The 26,743-nt window shown below is 44.3% G+C and overlaps 1 protein-coding gene across 2 annotated transcripts in view; it reads left to right on the forward strand.

The window, feature by feature from the left end:
• Positions 1 to 26,743, forward strand: part of PARN (poly(A)-specific ribonuclease) — a 637,089-nt gene that overhangs the window by 289,256 nt on the left and 321,090 nt on the right. For both annotated transcript variants that reach the window (XM_078663093.1, XM_078663092.1), the window contains exons 15-16: positions 4,872 to 4,914; positions 25,505 to 25,580. In XM_078663093.1, the coding sequence (XP_078519219.1) occupies positions 4,872 to 4,914; positions 25,505 to 25,580 (119 nt within the window). The remainder of the gene's footprint in view (positions 1 to 4,871; positions 4,915 to 25,504; positions 25,581 to 26,743) is intronic.

Raw genomic sequence — 26,743 nt, forward strand, 5'->3', positions numbered from 1 at the left:
ATCGACGACTTCGATACCTGGAAGGGGACCCCCGCCCGTATCCAAATCAAAGTCCCCCTCGCAAATGCCGAGAATGTCGTATAGAATAACTGCCCCCTCCAGCGCCTTTGGAGAGCCGCCCCCTCTTGCTTATTTAGGTGCGTCTCCTGCAGGAACGCTATGTGAACCCCCCTACGTTTGAGGTACGCCTGAATCTTATGTCTGCGCGTCATGGACTGCATACCCCGCACATTCCAGGTCACACATTTCAACGCTCCGGTACTAGCCATTCCCCTCTACACAACCGGACCAAACAGTAAAGAACAGTGGTCGTATAAATCCCGCGACCACGGGCCCTCCCCCCCATCCCCCCCAAACAGGAAGCCATACCCCTCCATGAACTACAACCCCCCGAGCAACCCCAACCGCTCGCAACTCCCACCCCCCCAGGACAGGCCCCCCCACAGCTGGAAGTACCCCCATCCAAACCAACACTCCCGACCACCCCTCAAGGAAAGGTGGTAATGTTCGCAGTCTCCACTGCGATGACCTTAGGGGCCAGTAAGGCGCGGCTCAATGCTAGAAATCCTCCAACAAATCAGCCCCGCGATCTCCATCCCACAATCCCCACATTACAGCCCCCCAAAACCTCAGTCAACATCCGATGCGGGTCCATCGCCCCGATGTCCAACCAGCTAGTCCATTCCGCCAAACCAGTTCAGCACGCCTCCAGGATTTCTCCCGAGGTCTGCGGCGTCACACTAGGGCCCCGGGCTCCGCCAAATTCCGATTGTCCTGTCTCTGAACCCGTGCCCGGGGCCTCCGAATCCGTACCCTTCTCAGACTGAGTTCTGGCGGCTCTGGATAAGTCCACCACCGCCTGCAGGGCCGCCTGCCTCTCCGCCTCCGTCTGCGACATCGATGGTTTCCCGGTCCTCTTGCGGTTCCTCCTGATCCGTTGTGATTGCCTGATCGGCCTGTCCATCTTAGCCTCTTCCTCCCTGGCCTTAGCACCGTCCGTACCAGCCTTATAAGTGTCCCACCATTCCCATGCGTCCGCGGAAGACATGAAGAATAGAGATTTTTCATCCACCACCACTCTGAGCTTGGCAGGGAAAAACAGGGAGTACTTGATGCCTTCCTGGCGGAGCTCCCGCTTGAGGGACAGGAAGTTTGCCCGGAGTCGCTGAGTCTCAAATGTGTAGTCCGGGAACATGGTGACTCTGCTATTTTCCACTTGGAAGGGCCCTGCCTCTCTCGCCCTCTGCAGAAGCCAGTCCCTGTCCCGGTAATGGAGCAACTTGAACACCACCGGGCGAGGTGGAAGGCCCAATGCTGGCGGACGCGCCGGAACTCTATGCGCCCGCTCCAGGGAGAAGAAGGGGGACAGACCCTCAGGCGCCACCTCCATCCGCAGCCAGTTATCTAAATAGCCCACCATGTCGTCGCCCTCAATCTTCTCCGGCAGGCCCACCAGGCGTATGTTGTTGCGCCTGTTCCTGTTTTCCGCATCCTCGGCCCTCCTTTCTAACACCTTCAGACGGTCCATCACGTCGGCCATCTGGGCCTTTACCGTTGCCTGGGCCGGGGCCAAGTCTTTGATCGTAGATTCCACAGATTTCACCCTGTCCTTCAGTTTGTCGTGGTCGGCCTTCAAGAGACCCAAGCCCGTTGCCACCTGAGCTATATCTCGCTGCAGGGCATCCTTCGTGGTAGCGATGGCTTCCAAGATACGGTCCTGCATCCGCTGTAACGCCGCTTGGTCTCTCTCCGCTCCGTCCGCCGTCTCAGCGTCAGTCACGCCATCACTCTTCCCCTTCGGCTTCCCCATTGGGGCCTGGACGGGTGACGGTCTGCAAGTGCGCACCAGGTCTTCCACCGATCGTCGCCAGGCACCGATCTCCGGCCTAGTGCTCAGGCCCAGAAATGTCACCAAGAAGCAGGCAGCACCAAGCGTCCGCGGCCTAGCCCGCGCCAGTCGCGCTAGAGGGCCGGGGTCCTCTCCTCCGGGTCACTGTCGCACCGCTATTGCCCCAAGCCTGAGACGGTCCTCAACCACCGTCCAAGGGCGCGCCTATTGTCCAACTGGCACCCGGGGAGGGGCGCGACGCAGCCACCAACGCCTCTAGCGTGGTTAGGAATGATCAGCGGTGGGTCTCCGAGCAGACATCTCCGTCTCTAGCTATCTCCTGCCCTCGCCGCCATTTTGGGGTCCGCGACTTCCCGGCCAAGTTTAGCTTTCAGAGTCGAGTTACTGCTGTGGGAAGGCTCGGTGTCGCCCTCCGTGGGTTCCGGACCCTCCGCAGTATCGTCCAGTATCGGATTATGTTCTTTATCTCGGGGTTCAAATGAATTATCAGGATATTATCCGGGATCGGGCACGGAGCTCCGAGCTCACGCAGCCTACCTCCTCGGCATCCAAGCCACGCCCAGGAACATATTCCTCATGGCGTAACACCTCCCAGGCAGGGACAACCAGATGGCGGATCTGCTCAGCAGACATAGCCACCAGATGCACAAGTGGGAGATACAGCCCTCAGTGCTACAACCGTACTTCCAGCAGTGGGGTCACCCAGAGATAGACCTGTTAGCCACAAGGGAAAACGCAAAATGCCAAAGCTGCGCCGCCAGGTTTCCACACCCGCAGTCTCTGGGCAATGCGATATGGATGAACTGGTCAGGCATATTTGCGTACGCTTTTCCACCAGCCCCGCTCATACCACTAGTGGCACGCAAACTACGACAACACTCAATGACCCTCATCCTAGTTGCTCCAACGTGGGCGAGGCAACCGTGGTACACCACGTGCCTAGAACTTTCCGTGGTGCCTCATCAAAGGCTGCAATTAACACCCGGTCTTTTAACGCAGAGCCATGGAGACATTCAGCACCCAGATCCTCAACAGTTGAACCTTGCGATCTGGCTCCTGAAGTCATAGAGTTTGGTTACCTGAACTTGCCTCCTGACTGCATGAATATTATCAAGGAGGCAAGAAAACCTACAACCAGAGCATGCTATGCGGCAAAGTGGAAACAATTTGTCATCTATTGTAACAATAATGACGTAAATCCGCTAGATGCATCAACTCAAAACATCATATGTTATCTGTTACATTTACACAGATGCAATTTAGCCTACAGTTCCATACGTATACATTTAGCTGCGGTGGCAGCTTATCTTCAAAACAGGCAGCACCTTTCACTCTTCAGAGTACCTGCTATTAAAGCTTTCATGGAGGGACTCAAACGAGTGATTCCTCCAAGACACCCACCTTCACCTGTCTGGAACCTAAACGTGGTTCTAACCAGACTGATGGGACCACCTTTTGAACCTCTACACTCGTGTGAAATACTATTCCTAACGTGGAAAGTGGCTTTTTTAGTGGCGATTACATCCCTTAGAAGAGTTAGTGAGCTGCAAGCCCTAACTATTCAGGAGCCATTCATCCAAATTCACGCAAATAGGTTAGTGCTACGTACAAACTCTAAATTTATGCCAAAGGTGGTATCCCAGTTTCACACCAATCAAACAATAGAACTGCCAGTGTTCTTCCCAAATCCAGATTCAGTGGCAGAAAGAGCTCTACATACACTAGACGTCAAAAGAGCTCTCCTGTACTATATAGACAGGACAAAACATTTCAGGAAAACTAAGCAACTGTTTGTTGCCTTTTCACCACAGCATAAAGGCAACCCCATTTCCAAATCCGGTGTAGCCTGATGGATTGTTAAGTGCATACAGATTTGTTATCAGAAAGCTAAACGCACGTTAACGGTTCCCCCCAAGAGCGCATTCAACACGCAAGTAAGGGGTATCCATGGCTTTCCTAGGAAACATTCCTCTAGAAGAAATATGTAGAGCAGCCACTTGGTCTACCATACATACATTTACCAAACACTACTGTGTAGATGTACATTCCAAGCAGCAAGCAGCTGTAGGACAGGCTGTTCTCAAGACTCTTTTTCAGACTGCTGCAGCTGGCATGGGCAACCACCTCGAAGGGGGAGACTGCTATCCAGTCTATGTACAGATATGAATTCAGCAGCCCACATGCCTCGAACGGAATATGCTACTTACCAGTATGCATCTGTTCTTGGCATGTAGGGCTGCTGACATTCATATCGCCCGCCCTCCTCCCCGGTGCCTGTCGCAGCTGTAGCACTCAGAATTAATCTCTAGCATGGACATCACTTACTGTATCATACTCCATCTCTGCCACAATGGCGAAAAACAATCTGAGGATGGAGGGGATGCTCATGCGCACTGTAGTCCAGGGGAGGAGCCACCTATCTCGTGATACTTCGAAGACTCTTCCAGGACAACAATGTGCAATCATCGGGACCCAACACTAGGCGGCGATCTATGCACAGATATGAATGTCAGCAGCCCTACATGCCAAGAACAGATGCATACTGGTAAGTAGCATATTCCTTTAACTTGTAGTTAGACTACTGAGCTGCTCATCACTGTCTGAATCTGCATTGGTTAAAGTATAAATCCGCTTTAACATTCTGAAAGCAAAATATTTAATTACAAGAATGCTTTCTATTCTGTAAATTTGGACGTAGCAAGCAACTTTGTCACTGACAAATATTAATTTCTAAGAAATATATGAAGGTAAGGCAAGCAGTGTAATTAAATAGAACAAGCTTGACCGGACCTCTCCTGTGTTTTACCTAGAACGGCAGCCTTTATTGGTAGCTCAGTAGCCAATGTCTTCTGCTTGCTTTCATTTATCGACAGAGAACTTGAGAAATCCAATTGTTGTACCAAAATTAAGGAAGCGTTTACGGAAATAAATTAATGTGGTTTTCAGATTTTTAAATGGAAAATTACATGTTTTTAAAGTTTCTAAATTATTCCTAATATTTACTTTTGAAATTGTTTCACAGACTATTGGACACAAAGCTGATGGCAAGCACACAACCTTTTAAAGTAAGCCGTTTAACAATTTTTTCAAACCTTTGATCAAGTGGTATCCACAGTAAAGTGTTTAATTAAAATGATTGTGATTTTCTTTTTGTCTGTTTGCCTTCATGGATACTCATTATTCTATGTTGGATGCTTGGTTTGTAAACCAGCACTAGCTTTACTCAGTCGCATGCACTACTAAAACACTGACTCGCAAACGGATTGGGACTGTTTGCTGTGTTTACCTTGTTGGAACTTGCCGTGAAAGAGGAGAGCAGCGCTTGGGGTAATCTTGCTGGTATCGGAACGGGACTGCGAGGCCCACCAGGCTGTGCGCAGGAACACCTTGCACACCTGCCGCCTCTTCCCGTGACTCCTCCCTTTTCACTGGCTTTCTGTATATGAGCTGGTGTAGCAACGCGTGAGCGGGACGCGTGTGCGGGACAATATTCCGGGACAAAGCCCGGACTAAGGGCGGACCCTCTGAGACCCTCAGACTCGAGGAGACCGGACTGGGCGCTGATTTTTGGTATTTTTCCTTTTTTGTTTGTTATTGAAAAAGACATTAGATAGGCTTGATTGGATATTTCCGGTCTGTTGTTCTGTATTCTGTGATATTGCCAGTTCTGAACTGAGTATGTCTGACAAACAGGGGGGTTTGTTAAATAAAACCCTCGACAATTATTTTACAAAATCCACCACTGACACTCCCAAGGAAATTGTACTGGCGGAGCGACGAGCTGAACGCCGTCGTTCCGTGGAGAGCATGAAGCACAGCGTAGTGTCACCATTACTTCTACCTTTATTGCTTCCTGTTACTTCTACTAATGAGATTACCCAGAATGCCAATGACATTGTACATATATTGGATAGCCAGCCCTTGGAAGCGAGTGACATCACACCTATATCAATTGCTTCCCCCAAGCTGGATACGATTGACCTTCCTTTAACTACCCATATGAGTACTCCTAGTTTAGTCAAGGCAGTTACCCCCATGCTAGCCAAAACAACACGAAATAGGGCAAAAGCATCTACGCCAGCACCTAGAATATATGGTCCACCCCCAAACAAAAAACGGCGGAAAAGGGGGGATTTACAACAAACCAAATTGAGCCACTCCGACTTTGGGAAAAAGATGAAGATTACTGTTAGAAACTCCAACAATCCATTAGCAGCTGGAGAAAGAACTAACACTACATCACCATTTTCACCCAACATGTCTATAGATAAAAATGTTAGTTTGGATACTACTATGTCTGTTAACGTGGCCCAAGTCAACCAAGGCCCTGTTACATTGGATACTCTAGAGAGTCTAATTAAAACGTACTCGGCATCAATTTTAGAGAGGCTGATTGAAGTGGAACTTAGATTAAGCAAAATCGAGCAGGCATTGGGAAGTAAGGAAGCTGTTACCAACGCAGCTCCAAGTAATGTAACTCAAAACATTACATTACCATCTCAATCTATATCAACTGTTTCAGTTTCTGTCCCAATTCCTACTCTAACTATGAATCCTTCCACTTCAAAGCACATGGGGAACAAAACGACCACACAACCCAACCTACCACCCAAACAGCTACAAAAAAAATCAGAGCAGTCACCGGCTATTTTAGCCGATAAATCTTCTATTAGTATGGCAAATACATTCCTAGAGAGACCAACAAGGGACGCGGGGGGCTCTAAGTACACGTGGGGGAGATCCAAACGGACTCCACTACCTGAACTCCCGCCAGAGGCAGTACCTTTTGTGGTAGTCCTAACAGGGGTCCCTGTGCTGGAACCAAATAAGCGGGAGGGTTTTGCCCAATTGAAGAACAAGATAATGCATTGGCTAAGTCTATTCAGGCCAATTGCAAATCATATTAGTGGCGAAATTGTTCATGTTCGCCGTCTTCAATGGCTGGGGGGTAGACCCAAAGACATCGAGGGTGATGTGGTGGTAGTGAATTTCAGGGATCCCAATGCTGTCCAATTTATATTAAGTTGGCCGCCAGGTACCACTAACAACTGTATAATCCTGAGACCACTGACATATTTCTATCCAAGGTCAGTGGTGTTTCCATCTCAGCACCAACCACCTCAGCATATAAAAACGCAAATCCACCCAACCAGCTATCCTCTGATCACGCAGTGTTGGGAATACTCATCACGCTCTGTATACGTCAAGTATACAGGATGTTAGGAACCCTCAATATTTGCCCTATCCAGTGCCAGTCCCCGATCCGCATGGATGGAACTATGTGCAACCTAGATCCTATAATGCCAACAATAGAAGAATGGATCATCTAAAACCATTCACACCACTAGAGACCACAAATAGATTTGACATATTTAGTGGCCTAGATGACTGTGATTGATGTTTTATGACATGGGAGGGTGAGGGAAGCGGAATAAGAATTCCCAGTGTGGAGGGCGTTGTTAACGTAACTGATGTGTTGGTGAATCGTGGGTTCCTATCTTTGGTTGGTCCAGTAACTGGGGATAGATCTATCTTGGGTGAGAGTTGTATTCAACCAGATGTTACGGTTTTACCTCAGAATAGTTTGATTAATATGATAACAACTGAAGATGTATCATTGGTAGTACAACCTGAAACTTTACCTAGCTGCAGGGAGGTACAAAAGGTAGTGCTCGAAATGAAAGCAGTAATAAGGGAGCCAGTAAAATTGATCTCCTGGAACATTGCTGGAGTCACGAAAAACTTGAGGGACCCAGAGTGGGCTAGCTACATTGACTCCTTTGATTTCTGCATGCTTCAGGAAACTTGGGTAGTTGATACACCACATAGATTAGGGTACAAGACTTATGGAATTGGTGCGATTCCATCTAGAAGTGGAAGGCCCTCGGGTGGACTATTAACTTGGGTGAAAGTACGTCTAAGGGCGCGTATTGAGGTGGTGGATACAAACTCCCTAGATATATTAGCACTAAAAATTACTGTATGTGAAGGGAAAAACCTATTTTTAATAAACATCTATAATAGGCCATCATCCTCACTAAGGGAATCTTTAACATTATCTAAATTAGATTGCTTTCTAAGTAAATTGGATGGCAGGGAGGATTTTATTATCCTGGCTGGAGATTTAAATTGTAACTATGAGCCAGTTATGGGTCTCAGTGATATTTTCGAAGAGAAAGATCAAGCTAACAAAATTCCTTCCATGGACAATGTCAAATCAGTCAAATGTTCAACCTTGGCTCTTCAAATGAATAAAATATGTATTGAACACTGTCTTAGGGCCTGTAATGGACGGTTATCGTCTGATAGCTTGAAGAAACCTACCTTTTGTAGGAGGAACTGTAAAAGTAATATAGACTTCGTGATTGCTTCCGTACCAACCTGGTTGTATCTTCTTGATTTTGAGGTAAAGGAGAGGTTAGAAAGTGATCACTTTCCTTTAGAGCTCAAAATGGAAGCCTCATTGTTAGAAGACACAGTTTCCTCTCCTCTAGTAGAACAAAGAAACAATGATAATACTGAGATCCATATTAGTAATAACAGACGATCACTTAAATGGCCATTCATATTAGACCATGGCGATATCCTTGCAGAAATATACACACTTTTTGCAGGCTCCTTTGGACCATATTTAGATTTAACATTTTTTTTTTTGCAAAGTTTTATATAGCGCGAACTAGAACCGAACCGAATCAGTTATCAGAGCGCTTTACATAGCACCAGTTACGTTACATGAGGACACACTTTCATATATTTTTTTTTTTGGCACGGGGAGATTAAGTAATTTGCCCAGAATCACAGGGGGTTTTTGGCGTCGTTACCGAGACTCGAACCCAGATCCCCAGGTCCGAGGTAGAGCGCCTTAGCCGTTAGGCCAACCCCCCTCCCCAAGCTTTTAAGCTTGTGTATATGGTTCCATTGGCAATTGCCTGAGAACTGATAATTTGAATAGGCGGTCTGGTTTCGAAATTAGAGATGAGCAAATGAGACACAAACTTGTCTGCTGACACTTTAATCTGTATAAAGTAGCCACACGAGAAAGTGATTAATATTTATTAAATTAAAAGAAATCTACATCCATATCTGAGGAACAGTTGCATTGGATAATTTTGCTTGTTTTGTACTCCCATTTACTTCTTAACATTTCTCCGTGTCTCTTATTCAATCAAATGCAAAGACCTGTTACAGAATCTATACCAGGTAAATTAAATTGAGTGGTGGATTTAAACTACGATGCAGATGAAGAATAAAAAATAAAAGCATCTCCATTGTCAGGGTGCAGGTTCTTTGATAACCCACACCATTGCCTGAGCACTGCCAAACTCTATTCCCCTGAAATATCATTCTAAATGACAAGCAAACAGGAAGATCATTTTGAGACTATTCCTCATTTCCACAAGGCACAAACGAATATTCCAAGATAACAAAGGTACAAGACTTGGAATAATGGGGAGGTGAGAAGGAGACGAAGGCTGGTTAGACACTGCCCCCCTTCGGCAACCGCAAAGTGATGAGAAAAGGAAAAACTGCCACAAGGGGAATTAAAACGAGAGATAAATGCGGGGGGGAAGTGGGGGGCAAAAAAAATCATTTTAAGTACAGACAACTGCTTGATGGCCACCTATTTGCGTCCCATTGGAAGAGGAAAACAAAACTCATTTTAGAATACTACATCAAATTTTTTTTGATGATATAAAACTTTTAGTTACCAAAATGCCTAAGAAAAGCCAGCAAAATACACAGAATTTGTCTCACAGCAAACCCTGGTATGGTAGAACTTGCAGAGAGTCCAAAAGGGCACTTTTACTAGCGATTAAATCTAAGCTACCCTTAGATATCATTACAGCTAGGAACAATTATAAGACTGCACAAAAGGCTTCAAAAATAGCTTGGGAAGAAGAAAAATGGGCTGATTTGCTGCTGGCCTCCAAATCACGTGATAACGTAGCATTTTGGAGGCTGGTAGCTAATGGGAACCATGTAGGTAGAGTGGTTAAGGTTATCTATTTGGATGAACAAACCTGGATTAACCACTTTACCAAACTCTATAAAAAATACGATGATCCCCAGAAAGACATGAATGCCCCAAGCCATGAACTCCCAATAGAGTATCTGGATTTTACCTTAGGGGAAACTGAGTTGGCAATAAGCCAAATAAAATCTGGCAAAGCCCCAGGTCTAGACAAGATTCCGGGTGACTTATATAAGCACGATTTAAAAGTATGGGTACCATACATTAATTATTTGTGCAATAAGCTATCCCGTACTCTAGACTTCCCAGAAAGTTGGAAGGGAACCGAAATTATTTTAATTTTTAAAAAAGGAGACAGGATGGACCCCTCCAATTATCGGCCAATCAGTTTAATGGATATACTCCAGAAAATGTATGCACAACACATTTTATTTCGTGTCAGTGATTGGCTGGAGGAAAAGGCAATTCTAACTAGATATCAAGCTGGATTTAGATCCAAAGTTAGCACAATAGACCAGATCTTTAGACTCTGCTGCCTTTATTGGAAATATGTCACGATCAAAAGGGGTCATTTATATGTTGCCTTTGTTGATTTAAGGGCAGCATTTGATTTAGTGCCTCGCAATTTCCTATGGAAAACGCTGAGTGTAGTAGGGTTGCCTAATAACTTATTAGTTCAGATTAAAGAGTTACATGAAGGAAACTTCGCGAGAATTCGATGGGGCCCAAATGGCGAACTAACCCCTAAAATTCCAATTGAGCGTGGTGTTCGCCAGGGCTGCGTACTGGCCCCTACGTTGTTTTCTATTTTCGTGAATGATATCCCCTCATATTTAGAGGGATGTAAAAACGATTCCCCAAAACTGAACGGTGAAAAGGTAACCTCCCTATTATTCGCTGATGACACTATTTTGATTTCCCAAACCAAAAGAGGTCTTCAGGCACTACTGAACTCCTTCAGTGGTTATTGTAGTAAGAAGGGACTGGCGATAAATGGGAAAAAGACTAAATGTATGGCCCTAAATCCAACCAAATCTGATAAAGGCTGTTTAACCTTAAAAGGAGTAAAACTAGAATCGGTCCCCAATTTTTCCTACTTAGGGGTGACATTAGACTCCAATTTCTCTTGGAAAGCTCAGATGGAAAAAAGTAAGTTGACATTTCTCCAGAATGTAAAACCTATCCTTAGGGATCAAAGCCTGAGCACTAGCAAAGCCGTGTCTCCGGCGATTGAACTTTTTAAATTTAAAGTACAACCAGCAGTGTTATACGGTGCTGAAATTTGGGGCCCTGGGTCTAAGGACAATTTTAGCGTCCTGGACAATAATTTTATGAGAAGTTTGGTGCGGGTCCCGAGAGGTACCCCCCTAGTACCTCTTCAACTCGACCTAAACATTAAAAGAACTGATCACCAAATCATAATACGTCCACTGTTGCTGTAGATTAGATTATGGCGGGTACCTGAACTACAAGACTATAGGGACGGGTTAAAAGAAATCATGGAGCTTGATATCTTAAGTCATCCCGTGGTTTAAACATGTTAAAACTTGGTTTATTAAAATAGGTCTGAAACATTTTTGGGAGAACCCGGACCGATTACCACCCCACCCGAAACTAATCTTAAAAAGGGCCTTCTGGACTTTTATTGTCAATATGACCATAAGCGCTCCAACTGGTGGGACCTTAGTAACAAAATTCCTCACTTTCAAGGATGTACCATTATTTGAGACTTTTATGGATGAAATAGAGCCCCCTCTTGCCAAAACCTTATTTTTAAAATTTAGATATGGAAATCTTTTAACAAAGACAACTTTGGCACGTTGGGCTAGGGGCTCAAATAATTCTTCCACAGTCATAGATGAATTTTGTTCTTTGTGCGAATGCCACCAGATAGAAAACGAGCTACATATCCTCTTTTTTTGTCCTGTGTATGCTCAGGCCAGGAAAAGATGGATCAAACCTATATGCTTAATGCTAGGCGTGAGATCATGCATACAGGCTTTGAGAATTCTTTCAACTAACACAAATCAATCAATAATATTTAGTGTTAGTAGATTTTTGCATTCTATTTTTTTCCAAAGGAAAAAACTGGGACACCAATTGTAATTGGGGTCAATTCTAGAGATAGAATTGATCTACTTCTTAATAGTCAGTGGGGGGTCCACCACAGAATTTTAATGTTGTTTGAATTTTGATTGTTCCTAATATGTACTGAATTGTTTTTAGCTAATGGTTTTAAAGCTTTATGCTGTAAAGTTCCATGCTGTATTGTTTCTATTTTTCTTGTTATTTTAAATGTAATGTTCATGCATTGTTTCTTTTATGGCTACCAAGCCGAAATAAAGAATTTTGAATGAAAACACTGACTTCGCAGGATAAGGGTTGTTGCCAGTGACTTACACCCACATGTGATTGATTTAAAATGCATTAATGTGGTGTGGTGGGCTTTTCAAAATTTTCAGCTGACCTATCAAGTTATCTGACTTCATGTGATGGGAATCTTGTATTTAGAATTTAGAAGGGCCTGGGCAATATAGGCCAGCGGCTATTACCTCATGTGTTTTCTAACCGAGTGTGTACAAATTTGCTAATAAACCATTGGATTCAGCTTCCTCACAAGGTGGTCCCTTGTTAGCACCACGTGTCACATTGACTTGTAGTTTTAGTCTGGGTAGATCAAAGGCTACTATCTCCTTTAATGCTGTTGCATCAAAATATTTCGTAAATACATATGTCGGGGCCCTATAGGATATGGGTTTGAGCTTTTGAAGAATGCTTGTTAGACAACCATGTCTGTTTTTTCCATTATAAGTTGTTGTCAGTTTTGTAGGTGCATGGGAGTCTGGTTGGTCCTCTAACCAATGTAATTGTGAAGGAGGTCTTTAAGAATGCCTCTAAACCTGGCAGTTCGGGCTGGACTGTTCCCATTGGGCGCAGGATCAAGACTGATTTGCATATGGGTGGGTCCAAACTGGAATGGCATGGTGAGCAAAACCATGATGGATTTAGGCCCAGATCTCTACTGGGGTGAATGTATTATATTGTTCTGCATTCTGTCCATCAATTGTTCTTTTTGCATCTAAACCAGAGCTATCACCCATTTGCCTCTGTGTCCAGGCCCTTTGGTCTCAGTTGTATGGTTTCTAAGTTGTGGTCAATCAGCTTGTTTAAGGTTTCTGAGGTATTGAACCATGTTTTGAAGTCTCTCCGGTTTGAGTAATGAGTGTTAACTGGCTACGTGTTCTGGTTTTTATTGGCAGTCTTCAGATTGAGAGTGGTGTTGCATAAGGTGCAGCAAAATTGTGGAGTGTCCTAATGTTTGTAGTCCTTTATGGGAAAATGACAACCCCACGCCTCTTGGTACGAACCTTCCCATTTGTCTTTTTTAAATACATTTTTAGTCATCACCTTCAGCTTTCATTTGTTTTAGAAACGCTTATTCCAACCGCCATTTTCCATACAACATTGCCCAGTTGCTGACATTTTATTGTTGCGGATATGCCTGAGGCCACCAGCTATTCAGCACTCAACAGGAGTGATTATGGACATTTGAAATTCTTTGCCAAAACAAAATAAACCATGCCATGTTTTCTGAAGTGATTTAGGGTAATATTTGTTATCTAACTAACTAGTATAACTGAAATAAGCCAGTCTGTAGTGTCTGGGGCCTCAGAAGAGATCCACTTCTTAAAATTTCCCTTCAAGCCAATACAATTAAATAAACCATTAGCCATTTCTTGAGCGGCACTCAAGGTTGCATAATCTGCTTCTTCTAATCCAAAGAAAATTAGTTATGCTTACCTAGATACTGTACCCAAACACTGCTAACATAATTTCAGATACTTTGTTCCAAAAGTTAAACAGAATGGCGCACATGGCTAGCATATGTAGGTAGTTTTCTTTTTCTAACTCCACAGCTCTTACATCTAGGTAACTCAGCAGAGAATTTAGCCAGTCTTTTGGTGCTCCAATATATCCTATGGAGGGTATAAAAGTGATTTCTTTTTAGAGCAGCAGTTTTGACCGTTTTATAAAGCAGACTCAGATACTTGCTATACCTCTGCTAGGTCCTGCACTGGCAAACTTCATTTCCATTTTGTATAGGACTGTTTTTCATCTTTGGCTTTTCCCAGCTCCCACCTCTTGGTTCAATTTCATTCCCTCGTACAGCATATTGTACTGCCAGTCAGCTTATTCCAAAGCTGACTGGACCATCATGATTGCAGCTGATAGCATTTAAAATTTAACACTTCCCCGCATAGTCTCAAATATGGTCTCACAATTTATAAGATTAACTCCATCTCTTAAATCTCCCCAGTATTTAGTGTTCATCTCTTAGTGGAATATTAAGCTTGTGCTTTAAAAATGCTTGTCAATTCAATATTGAGGTAGTGTATGCATAGTAGTGTACCTTGAATGTTTTCCGCATGCGATACCATACTTGTAACACATGTCTTAAAATCTTCAGACGGACAGTCTTAAAAGATTTGGTGCTCCGAATCTATACAGAAGTCTTCAATCTTGGATCATAGCAGCATACATGATTCCCCTTGGTGACTTATCTGGTTGTGTTAGAAGAATTCTACTGCTTTTAAATTGAAACGCATAGGCATATAGTTGGAAGTCTGGTGATGCTAGCCCCTGTTTATCTAATTACCTCGTATTTTCTCCACAAAAGTCACACACCCACAGAGGCCTAGATAAAGCTATTGGTCATGCATGCCCTGTAGTTTAGCAATACTTGATTTCAAAAATAACAGTGGGATAATGTTAGATAGAAAGGTTAGCGTTGGTAGAACTACCATTCTGATTAAGTTTAACTGCCTGTAAAATTTTAATAATGGCAGATCATTCCATTTTCTTAACACAGCCTGAATCTCCTTGCGAGCCCTCACTAGGTTTTTTCCTGTTAGCTGCTCTAAATTTTGGGTAATTTGGATCCCTGGATAACTAATCTGCTTTTTTAGGTTTGGAATGTTATTTGAGATTCCACCCCATTATTAGGTTTTTCTTGATTTGGTAACCACATAGAGCCCCAAATCCATTTGCCAGTTGCTCTATTGATGTTGTTCGAGTGGTTGGGTCTGATGTGTAAATTATGTCATCATCATATAGGGCCACTTTCCTGACTAGACCCGATAACTCGTATGAGACTATGTTTGTATCTACACGGATTCATTGGGCAAAGGGTTCAATGTATAAATTGAAGAAAAGTGGTTAAAGCAGGCAGCCTCGTCTAGTCCCTTTAGTGATTTAAAAACATTTGATAATACTATGTTTATTAGGCTCCAGGCAGAAGGTGCACTGTATAGGGTTTGCATTTAATTGATCAGGGTCTTACAAAATCCATACACTCCCAAATCTTCCTATAGGTACTCCAAATGTACCCTGTGAAATGCTTTTGCTGTGTTGACAGTGGCTATTGCTAAAGGCACTTTATGAATTTCCTCTATATCAATAAAGCCTATTAAAAGGTGTGTCAACTCATTTAACTGTCTCCCAGGGATGATCTTGATTCTAAATCTTTCATCTTTATTTCGGCCATGACCATCAAAGATATACAGTAAAACACAAAAAAAGCAGTGTGAGACCATCAAGGGTATGCAGTAAAACACATATAATACAGTAGTAAACCTTTCCACCATAAAAGATAAGTACTTCTTAAGAAAAGCAGATAAAAGGCCATACATTAAAATTCATATTCTTATAATTAGGTGGTCAACTGCGACTTTAAAATACGGGTGCGGGTATGCCAGACATTTGTAAGGAATTTGGCTAGTGCAAACACCGTTGGTCCTGAAACATCAGTTTTTAAAATTCTATACATCTGGAGGTATTCCCTACAACCAAAGTTTCTAATAAGGGGTAAAAGCCAATATTTCCTAGCGGCCTTGTAAGTTGGACAAAACAAGACCACGTGTAGGTCGCTTTCCTCATCACAGGTACATGCCGGGCATTGCTTGGTAGAGGGCGGTGTAGACCAGGAGCTGGTATATGACCGCAAAGGCAATGTGCCATATCTCCATTGGAGAAATAGCTTCCTGGCCAACACGGGAGTCATCCCATCCAGGACCCCCTCCAGCCTGTAAGAATCCTTGCATTGTGTAAATACAGAAGTTAATGACCCCTCGCGCTGGCAATCTAAGGCCATAGCCAGTTTCTGTTCATAATAAGCATTGGCCAAAACTCTTCGTGGGATCCTAAGTGACGCATTAGCTGGATCGGACCATAGATCTGGGAACCCCATTCTCACGCAGGACTTTTTTATATATTTTATCCAGGGAATCTGTAGGGCTTTGGGGTGGGTTAGAAACTCCCTCAGTTCTGCCCTGTAGGGAGAAAGTTCCTCACTGCTCCATAACCTTCTCCAGAAGGCTATGGGTCTGAGGCCCAGTTCGTCTGCTATGGGTCTCAGGCCCAAGTCCATCCTCAAAGGGAGGAGGGGTGTACTAGAAGGGAGTGCAACTATCTGTCTAATACATTTGTTCTCAGTTATAGACAAATTGGGGGCAGGTGTATGCCCCCACAATTCCGCCCCATATGTGGTAGCTCCCCTAGCCTGTGCCCTATAGATCTGGATGACCGGCCCCAGTGGTCGATATGTTGAACTTTTCATCATCCGTAGGATACCACCTGTGGTCTGCACTAATTTGAGGCTAGCCCTAGTCTGGTGTGGACCCCAGGACATGGTTTCATTCAGCGTTACACCCAGATATTCAAAGGTGGAGACTCTCTCTAGACGTGATGATCCTAGCAAGGGGTTCAAGCGTGATCTTTGGGTTGGGTTCAAGACCATGAACTTAGTTTTTACAGCATTGATCTCTAACCCCCTTTCCGTGCAGAAAACCACAAAAGATTCAAGGATCCTCTGTATCCCCATGGGGGTTTTGGACAGCAGCAGGGTATCATCTGCAAACATATTTGCAGGTACCCTGCTGCCGTTCAATTTGGGAGCATCGATGCCATTGAGATGGGCGATTAGCCCGTTGACAAAGAGGCAGAACAGGGTTGGTGCCAGTACACAACCCTGCCTCACCCCTCTGCCAACGGGGAATCTGTCCGTTAGTTCCCCAAACTTCCCACACCTAACCCGGGCATAGTTGTTATGATGCAATCTCTCTAGAATTGCCAGAATGTCCGGAGGGACCCCCATCTCGGCCAGAACACTCCAGAGTTTCCCTCTAGGTACCAGGTCGAAGGCGGCCCGCAAGTCCACGAAAATAGTGTACAAGCTGCCGCCTTCGAATATCGCCGTCCTCCAATAAATAATGTTCAAACGAAAAACCTGGTCCACTGTGGACACTCCCTTCCTGAAGCCCGCCTGATATGGACTAAGGGCATCAGTTTCCTCTGCCCAGTCCTGGAGGCGATTCAACAGTATCCTACCAAAAAGCTTCTGGGGCACATCAATTAGGCTGATTGGTCTGTAGTTGGCTGGGAGCAGAGGTGAGCCCTTCTTGAATATAGGAACCACCTCTGCCCCCAGCCAAGTACTCGGGATTTCCATGCCATGCAGAACTGCATTAAATACAGATCTTGATTCATTATTGACGGGATAACATTTGTAATGTGTTAAGCTAAAATGCCTGCAAACACATTTATTAATATCGGCCTATGAGTCTGGGTTTATGGGATCCTTATTTGGTATTAACATTAGTGTTATTGTGGCTTCGTTCCATGAAGGGGGTATGCTATCCAAAATATGCGAAATTGAATTTAAAAGCATTTTCTATACTGGAGCTGTCTGCTCTGATACTGCTTTTACCAGTTTTTCCGGTATTCTGTTGGACCATGCTACTTTCCCATTCTTTAATTTATTTGCTGTGTTATTGCCTCTTCATTTACATCTATCCTCAGAGCTGCAGATTGTGTGTTTCTGATATTGCTACCAGATTCCTATCCGCTAACCAATTCTTGCATTTATTCTAGTCGGGGTTATTTCTCCCTTCTATTTATTGCTAGTTTTTTTTAAACATTTCTATTTCTGACTGAAGGTTTAACGCTTTATCCACTTCCTTTAGTGATTTTATAATGTTCCTTGTCTCCTCTGTCCTTGTTTTCCAGGACATCAGAGAGCCATACTGTTCCCATTTGAAAAAGTCTGCAGCTTACTAGTTTACCATTGATACCAGTTGCTTTTTCAAATAACGTTTAAGACCGTTCTAAGCAGTCTCTAGGTCTAGTCTTACACTAGATAGCCCAACCAAATCCTTACCACTTAATAATCCCTCTAATGTAAGCCTTGTAAGAGACTCAAACCATTTTACAAGAGTCCGTATCTTTTTTTATACTTGAAGAATTCCTTAGTGGTCTCTATTATGTCTTGCATTATTGTCTTCTCATTAAGTAGAATCCTATTCAATATCCATCTAATTTGAGAAGCAGATTCTGATAGGGTGAGATTAAATGCTGAGTGGTCAGAGATATGCGCCGGAAGGTGAGTTGTCAGTCATTCAGACCAGGAGCTATGCTAATAATAAATAATCCAGCCTCGAGGGTCCTCGATAAAAACCTGCACGTATAAACGTGATGTGGGCGACCCCCATAATTGCCAAAACCCACCTATTGGAGGAGTCTGTTTTATGATCGAGAGGCACACATTTTTTCCTAACCGTTATCGCTGCCCCCTTTGTGATACCTGTTTGAACCAAACATAACACATCCTGTACCCACCTACATTTCGAATAATTCTCTAAACTCTACCATTTGCTGATGCGTCTTTTGCAATATTAGTTCTTCTAAGTCTCATAAATACTGCAAAACTAACCTGTGTTTCTCTAATATGTAGTCCATTGACATTCCAAGTTACTACCTCAGCCAACTTTCCCATATCTGTATTTTCTATCTCAAACTCTCCCACTCCTAATCCTTTCTATGACTTTAACTCACTCTTGACTATCTGTGAACTATTGGGCTCATTTATTTCTTCTCTTTTATACGTTAGATAAGGACTTGTTATTTTTTCTATCTTTTGTCTATTGTGGGAATCCGATGGGGGATGTAGTAGTCAGCTAACCACTCTCCTGTTAGAATCAACACCACAATATCCGCTATTGGGAATAGTTCACATATGATCTAAGTTAGTATGAAAATACTGAGCTGGTGGTAATCATGCAAGCGTTGATGTGTGCTGGGTATTGAGGGTAAGTGAGGGGCAGTGTGGATATCCTTGAAGGTGATAGGATAGTGTAGTCCGTGTGGCTGGCATAAGACGTGTTGTGTGTGCCCGTGCTGAGATGGTATAAGGTAGTGTTATATTGGTGTATGCTTAACTGTCCCTTTGTTTGTAGGGTGCTTCTGGCACCTGGAGGTAATAAAGATGTGGTAGGTGGGAATGGTGATGTGTTGTAAAGGCTGTATTTTTGGAGGATGACCGATGCAATCAAAAGTTTAACTGAACGGCTAAGAATTAAGTCTAAGCAATTGAATTGACTTGTCTGTGAAAATGTGATGTAATTTTGACTGGGTGTACTTGGTCTAAGTGAAACATCTTCTTTTGTTTAGAATTTTTCTTGGATTAAGAAAATCACATTTTAAGGGCTTTGTTGCATTGTTCCTCCACTGCATAAAATGTGTCCATTCCGTTTTATCTGTTAGATCAGTATGCACAAAACCAGTGTGTAACATCTACAGTTGCATTGAAATGCGATTTTTATGGTGCATTAGGTGCTTGAACGCTGAACATACTGTCCCATATAGGTACTTTTTCAGTGCATGGGATTAAGCTGGAGAAGACCAGAATGCCTTCATGGGCTTGTATAGTTTTCTCTGAACCTTTCCTCCAGGGTTGTTACATTGCACAGTGAGGCCCAAACTTCTCTAGCTCTGACTTGCCGTATAAGTGTGACTTAGTTATTTTTAACCTAAGATTTTGTTGTGCGTTTTCTGCATGGCACATTATTGTTTTTCCTATGTTAGCGTAATTGTGCACGTTGTAGGCTGCATTTTTATTTGCACGTTACTATATAAACACACTGTCTTCGTGCCACACTTCACTTTCACGTGGACCCTGCATATGTTTTCGTGCTCAGTTCTTTTTCTGAGATTTAGTCTGAACATCGAGACAAGGTCAAACAATAATGCCCTTGTTCTCTCGGACCAGGCACAAGCACCTACACATAACACAAACGCAGCTGTTTGAGCACACATCTTGTCATATAATGGAGTACAAGAGTAAGAAAAACCCACACTAAGCGAGGGTGCTGAGTTGAAATTGCTATGTCAGCTGAGATGTAGAACGTCCATTTGTATATGCTAAGGTACCGGGTTTGCCACTAATCCCCGAGATCTTTTATATATAATCATTTAGCTTCAGTAGAAGGGGAGAGGGGTTTAGGCTAAATTGGTCTTATAACATGACGATGCTTAGTATAGTATGCTTCCTTAGCCATCCTAATAGTATTTTTGAGATGCATTTGCTTTGTAATTGTGGCATCAATATTGCATTTTACAGCGCAATAGTTTAAATAAATATTCAAAACTTTGTGTCTCTTGTTTATATTATTGTGGAAAAATGCGAGTGAGAGAGCGAAAGTTTGTGTCCTGTTACTGTGATCACCAAGAGGGCTGTGTTCTGGGGTGCCAACTCACTTTTTTCTCTGTTAAGAGGACAAGTGAGGCACTATAGCTAGTAGGACTCAGGCTCATAGAGACTGAGGTGTTATGGTGACTCAGTCCCTACATGCCAATGTTCTATTATTCCAAGCAGAATTCTTTTTCGGAGTAGAATTCCTGCAAAAATGTGGATTTTTTTGCACCCACCATTCCCCAATATTTGGCAAAAGTTATCTTTAATTTTTTCTGCCCTTTTAGTTTTTAGGTCTCGCCTGGGCGTGGCAGGGCAGAGCCCTGCTCCGCCTCTGTGAGAAATCTTATAAATACAAGAATTGTAAAAGGGACTCTAAGCCACGCCCCTCTTTTCCATTGGGTAGCGTCAGCGTTTATGGTTAACGCTGGCTTCCCAATGGAAAGGAGTGTTTTTGGGTGCCACTCTGTCTGCTTTTCGGATAGCCCCTCCGGACATGATGGCCTGGTTTACGGCTGTCGTGAAGACTTTTCTTATCTGCTTGTTTATTTTTACAAGCAGATAAGAAAATTCTTCAGGACAGCCCTGAAGCAGGCACGGAGAGGGATGGCGCACAGGGTCACGGGGAGGACAGGGCGATCCCGGCAGACAGGAATCACCGCCGTGGCCCAAGAGCCTAGGGACCTCCGTGCGTTGCACCGCTGACGTCGGCAATCAGCTGCTGGGATTGGTGCAAGTGCGGGGGCATTGCCCGGCAACGAGGGGCTCATTTTTCCCCAGGCCACGACCTTTAATTCACCATTGTGGACCCGGTGGAAACCTTCCCCTACGTTTACCAAGTGGGTGCAATCGTGCTTTAATCGTTTTGCCCTTTAGCAAGCAAAGTCTAAATTTGCAAGTGAGCCGGGTGCAACATCACTGCCCATTGCCAAAGTGCCAGTGAAATGAAAGGTTGCGCTCTGTAGGTGGTATGCTGCATTCGTGCCTCTCGGGCCATGTACAATATGGAACCATGTGAACTTTGCCTTTGTGGAAAATAATTCACAATGGGCCCAGTTACCATCACGCAGGTACTTAATGCTGCGTGACACGTTTACTCCGAGAGGAGCGGGGCTCGGAATCGGACTGTTCTCCTGCAGCCACTCGAGGAAGCTTTGGGGGGGCTGTTTGAAGCTTTTGTAACCTGACTCCAGGGCCGGCCAGAGATCCTTTTCAGTGTTTCTCCTCCCGCCGGCCAGAGGTGAACCCACCCAGTCCCTTTACACTCGCAGTTTCCCCTCTGCTTCAGGGTGCACTACAGGGGTGCACATGAGGAAAGAGGGGGCCAGGAGCACGGGACAGTGTGGGTGAGGGGTCTTTGAATGCGGAGAGTGTGGGAGCAGTGTAAACCTCTGTGAGTTGGCCATAACACCAGGGTACATCGAAGGCGCTGCAGTGTAATCCTCTGAGTGCACGTGTCATATGACTCGTGCAACACTCCGCTCTATTGAGTCATCTCACTCTTGACCTCCAGACATTTTCCATTCCAGATCTGGCACACGCACTTCTACGAACTAAACAGGCTCCACCTCACCTCAGACAACATTGAGGCATCTAAACCCGAGCTGCAGCGCTTCCCGTTAGTTCATGACAGACTCCCACAGCCACGCAACCCTCCTGGAATTTTGGGACTGAGGTATGCCTCAGTTATAATCCCCGGTAGTTTTTGCTGTTTCCGTAATAGGGTCCTCACACAGCGCTGGCAATGCACCTCAATCTTTCCCTGTAGTATTTCCTGTCGTTCCAGTGCTGAGGTCCAGATACAGCTTATCAAATGCATCCCAGTCGTGACTTAAAACACACCTGATACGAGTCTCGCACTCCGATCTATCAATGCACCGCAGTTGTTGCCTGTAGGACGGACCCCTGCTTTCCTCGAAGTAGGCACTCAGGTCTCTAGCTGTACATTTGTGATAACTGGCTGCTGGTCTTATAGGTGCATAGTGGTGCACAAAATTAGTATCACTATATACTCTATGGCTTGGTCTGAGATGTGATTTTGAACTCTGAGCGACCTGACGTACAGATGTTTTGCGCAGTGACTTGACCTCCAGTGACATTGAGCGTCGAGTGCCCTGATGGCGTCCAGTGATGTAGTGCACCGAGGTGAAGTGGCGCTCAGTAACCGTCGGTAATGTTGTGCACTGAGTGAGTTGCGTACATTGATGTGCGCCTGGTGGCATTGTTAGCCACAGTGATATGCGCCGAATGACATGGCGACCTGTGATATTTTGCTCAGTACCTTCACGTCCATTGACTCTGAGCGCCGTTGGGGCACGTGGTCTCAAAAGCAACTAACCGCTTCAGTTTTAGTAACCCCCAAGGGATAACGTTTCACACACACATTTTCGTCCACTGCGTACTAGTGTGTGCCAGTTACACCTAGCATGTGGTGGGTGAGTGCTAGAGAGAATGGACCTTTATAGCACCTACTTTTCCACAAGACACCCGCTAACACCTCTGTGCTTTAAAAAGCACCCCGGCCTACAATCAGCCCTGACACAGCTGGGCTCCAGAAAGCACACTGGCAACCAACTAAAAACATTTGTGGGCCTTAGCAGACGTTACAGCACACCTTAGAGTCCAGCAGGTGTCTTCTCACGTAGACCAGGCCCAAGGACCAAATTATGTGGGGTGATTGGCTAAATTATGTGGCAAGACAAGGCAATTCATTCTGAACAATGCTGCCCATTTTGTGACATTACCTAATTATTTTGTCAATGTATCCCCATTATTACCATTTTGGACCCAAATACAGCAATAAGCAACAGATGACCAGTTCATCTTTGCGAATGTCAATGTGTTGCTGCGTTTTTAGTAACTTTGGATCCGTTTGACCTATACACTTTTTTTTAAATTTGCCAATCATTCAGTATATTATGCATTATATTGTACACGTGGCACGTCCATAATTATGCAAAAAAGTCGCAGCAGCAAATCCCCTATTTCGAGTGGCTCTTGCCACAGGGCAGTCCAGCAGTGTCAGAAGCTCTGGCATCAAAGGTCAATGCGTAGGCCTCTTTTTGGCTGTTTGTGGGTCTGTTTATAGTCTGGTTCCCCGGTTTTTACTGTTCATTTCACTGCTGCAAGCACAAATGCATGCTTTCTCATGTTTTCTGACAACTTTGACAACTCCTACGTTTACTGCATCACTGCCTGGGATATAAATGCCATCTCTGTACCTCAAAGTGCACCCCCTGGAGAACGAGCACGTGTTCAACGCCCATAGGGGTCAAAGGCAGGGCAGGACTGGCCGTAGCGGGCACCGGGCAATCCCCCGGAGCGCCACACGGGTGGGGGGGCGGTTTGGGGCCCCTGGGGGCCGTTTTTTTTTTTTACAGGGCCGTTTTTGCATCATAGCTGCAAAATCGTCCCTGTAACAAAATCAGCTGAAAACCGGCGCTGGCAAAGAGCTCGGCGGCACCCCCAACCCCCCAGGGGAGGGGGCGGCCGAGCACTTTGCCAGGGCCGGTTTTGGTTCCCAGTCCGGCCCTGGTCAAAGGGCTTCGAATCCACCCCCTATCCCCCCCCCCCCCTTTCGTGTGTGTCAGCCCGGGCTGAGACTGCTTCCAGACCGTTTTTGAGCTTATCGCAGCTGCACCTGGGTACTTCACAGGCCTTTAAAAGACCATTTGCGTGTTAACGAGGCTTTGTTGTTTTTTCACCCCTACAGCTCCACTCTGCCTATTGCTGGAAGAATTAGCCCCCCCTGACATTTTTAGTAAACCCCCCCCCCCCCCGAAATTTGGCTCTAGTTGCCCCTCTGACTAAGTGTCCCACAAAAGGGTGTAGAGGGAACAGGAAATATCCAGTGCAGATTGTGAACCACAACCGGCCATGGCAAATTGCTCGGCCGGCCCCCTCTCCCCACTTGGGGGTGTTGGAGGTGCCGCCGAGCTCTTTGCCGGGCCGGTTTTCAGCCAATTTTGGTACAGGGACGATTTTGCAGCAAAATCGTCCCTGTAACAAAAACGGCCCCCAAACCGGCCCCCACCCGTGCGGCGCACTGGGGGATTGCCCGGTGCCCGCTATGGCCAGTCCGGCCCTGGAGCCAGTAATTATTTGGGAGACTCTGCAGGAACTGGTCTTGGGAAGAAGGATCCGCGTTTAAGTTAGTGTTTCACTATGCTGGATATTTATTGCCATCAGATAAGCAAAGTACAAAAAACGCATTTGCAATGCAATAGGTCTCGCATTTACACGAGTTTGAGCTATTGGTATTCTAAATGACAATGCATTTTATTTGTTTTAAAAAAAACATAAATAAAAGGCATTGTCATTTACAATGCGAGAGTTTAAGCTGTTGGCATTGTAAATGACATTGCCATTTATTTATCTGTTTTCGAAACCAACACATAGATAGTTTGTCATTTACAATGCCAATAGCTCAAACTTTTGCAAATGCGTGACCTATTAAATTGCAAATGCTTGTTTATTTTTGGAATTGAAACGTAAATCATTTGCAGTTGGGGATATCTCTCAATGGTTGCTATTACATTAACCGAGATAGTTACTGAGGTTTATAGTACTTTTCATTTTGTCTCAAGTCATCAACTTTGTTTTCAGTGTTCAACTGATAGCTGTCTCTTATTTTCTTTGGTCGCCTACTGTTTGTTTCCCCTCGTCTTTTTCGCTGCCCCTCCCCCGCCTAATTTGAATATTTGTTCCGTCACAAGTATCTAAGATTGCATCAAGTTTCTCCCTTTAGTCACGTTTGCTCATGTTAGCCCTAGTTTCTTCTTAATGATTATTACATCTGAAAACCCAATCTCTTCTCACTCCACACTACTTCCAATTCAACCTTACCTTCCTGGTGCATAATACCGTCTCATTAGCAGCTCTGGTGCATAATACTGTCACATTAGCAGCTTCTGTCACGACAGTTTGTAATTAATATTCATCATCACTTAATCGAGATATGTACCCGTGTCTGAATTAACGCCGTGTTGCACCTTTTACCGCTTTTATTTGCTTCATTTATAAAAAAAGTAAGAATTTTGCAACCGCAAGGTGGCAGTAGATCACCATATAATCAAGCCTCTATCATTTGCAAAACACATCTGCCGTTTATTTCTTTTGAACATACCTTCTCATATGCCGTGGTTTCTTATTCTTCTAGGACATAATTAACAACACATCCCTTGCTGAACTGGAAAAACGATTAAAGGACGCTCCGTTTAACCCTCCAAAAGTCGGTAAGGTGCACGTACTGATTTCTTCAAAAAGTTGAGAAAAACAATTATTTTGTTCATGTTGCACACCTAATTAATTGCCTGAAAGGCTAATAGCCATTTTACCTTATTTCTGCGACGTGTCTTGCTGTTTATCTAATACTTGAGGCGGCCTGCCCCAGATTTAAGGTTTCCCATGAACACCCTTTCCTAATCTCTCGTAATTACTTCAGAATCCCTGCATTATTTTGAGGAAGCTGCCCGCAGCATCTAGAGAAAAGGGTGCCTATAGTGCGTTAAATGAGTTATATTCTATTCACAGTGGTATAATTTGTTTAAAAAACGGTATTTAATTTTAGTTTTTTATACAGTTTAACCCGTCGCTAGTAATCACAAAGCTGGCTTTTAATTATACCACACCTTTTGCAGTTTACTTTAAACTGTGGTTTTATAGTGATACTCAACTTCTGTTATATTTTTACTTCCTCATTTGTCGTATAACCTGCAGACAACTAAATCGTCTTGGCTAGTCTCTGAGCTGCTAACACTGAAAGCCATTCTTAATTTCAAGACATTACATATTTTACAAGACAAACCATTTCACCTTCGTAGGAAGGGCAGTAGTTGCATAACCGTGTGGAATACAAATGTTTTTTCCCGCTGTCGTGGGAACTACTTGTCGAACAAGCATTCAGACAATTGATTCTGTCAAATCCATTTGATAAATAAGAAAAAAAATATTATATTTAGTCTGTCCAGGTGTTCCGCCACTGTAAACTGAGGTATGTTTTAATATCAAGGCAAGTATGGTAAGCTCAACACTTTGTGACCCTTAACCCTTGGAAGGCCCTTTCTGCAATTTATTAATGAAACCACAGATATCACAGCTCCTCCAAAGGGCAGATAAAGATGGATCTCATCATTCAAACAGACCAGATAATTGGAACGCCACGTTCAGAACGCAACTTCACATCTCCAAAACTACGATTACTCCGATTACTCCACATAGCTGCAAACTGACGACCTCGACCACCAACCGCTCGGCATGGAGTGGGAGCATATCTGTGACATCTACTCGTATGGCACAGTCCTGATACAGGCTAACAATTAGAACCTAGATGTCTTAGACTCCCTCTTCGCTGACTCCGAACGCCTACTTGCACTCGCTACTTCCTTCCCTGACCCAC

The sequence above is a fragment of the Lissotriton helveticus genome, chromosome 10, assembly GCF_964261635.1.
Source record: "Lissotriton helveticus chromosome 10, aLisHel1.1, whole genome shotgun sequence".
Classification (NCBI taxonomy): Eukaryota; Metazoa; Chordata; class Amphibia; order Caudata; family Salamandridae; genus Lissotriton; species Lissotriton helveticus.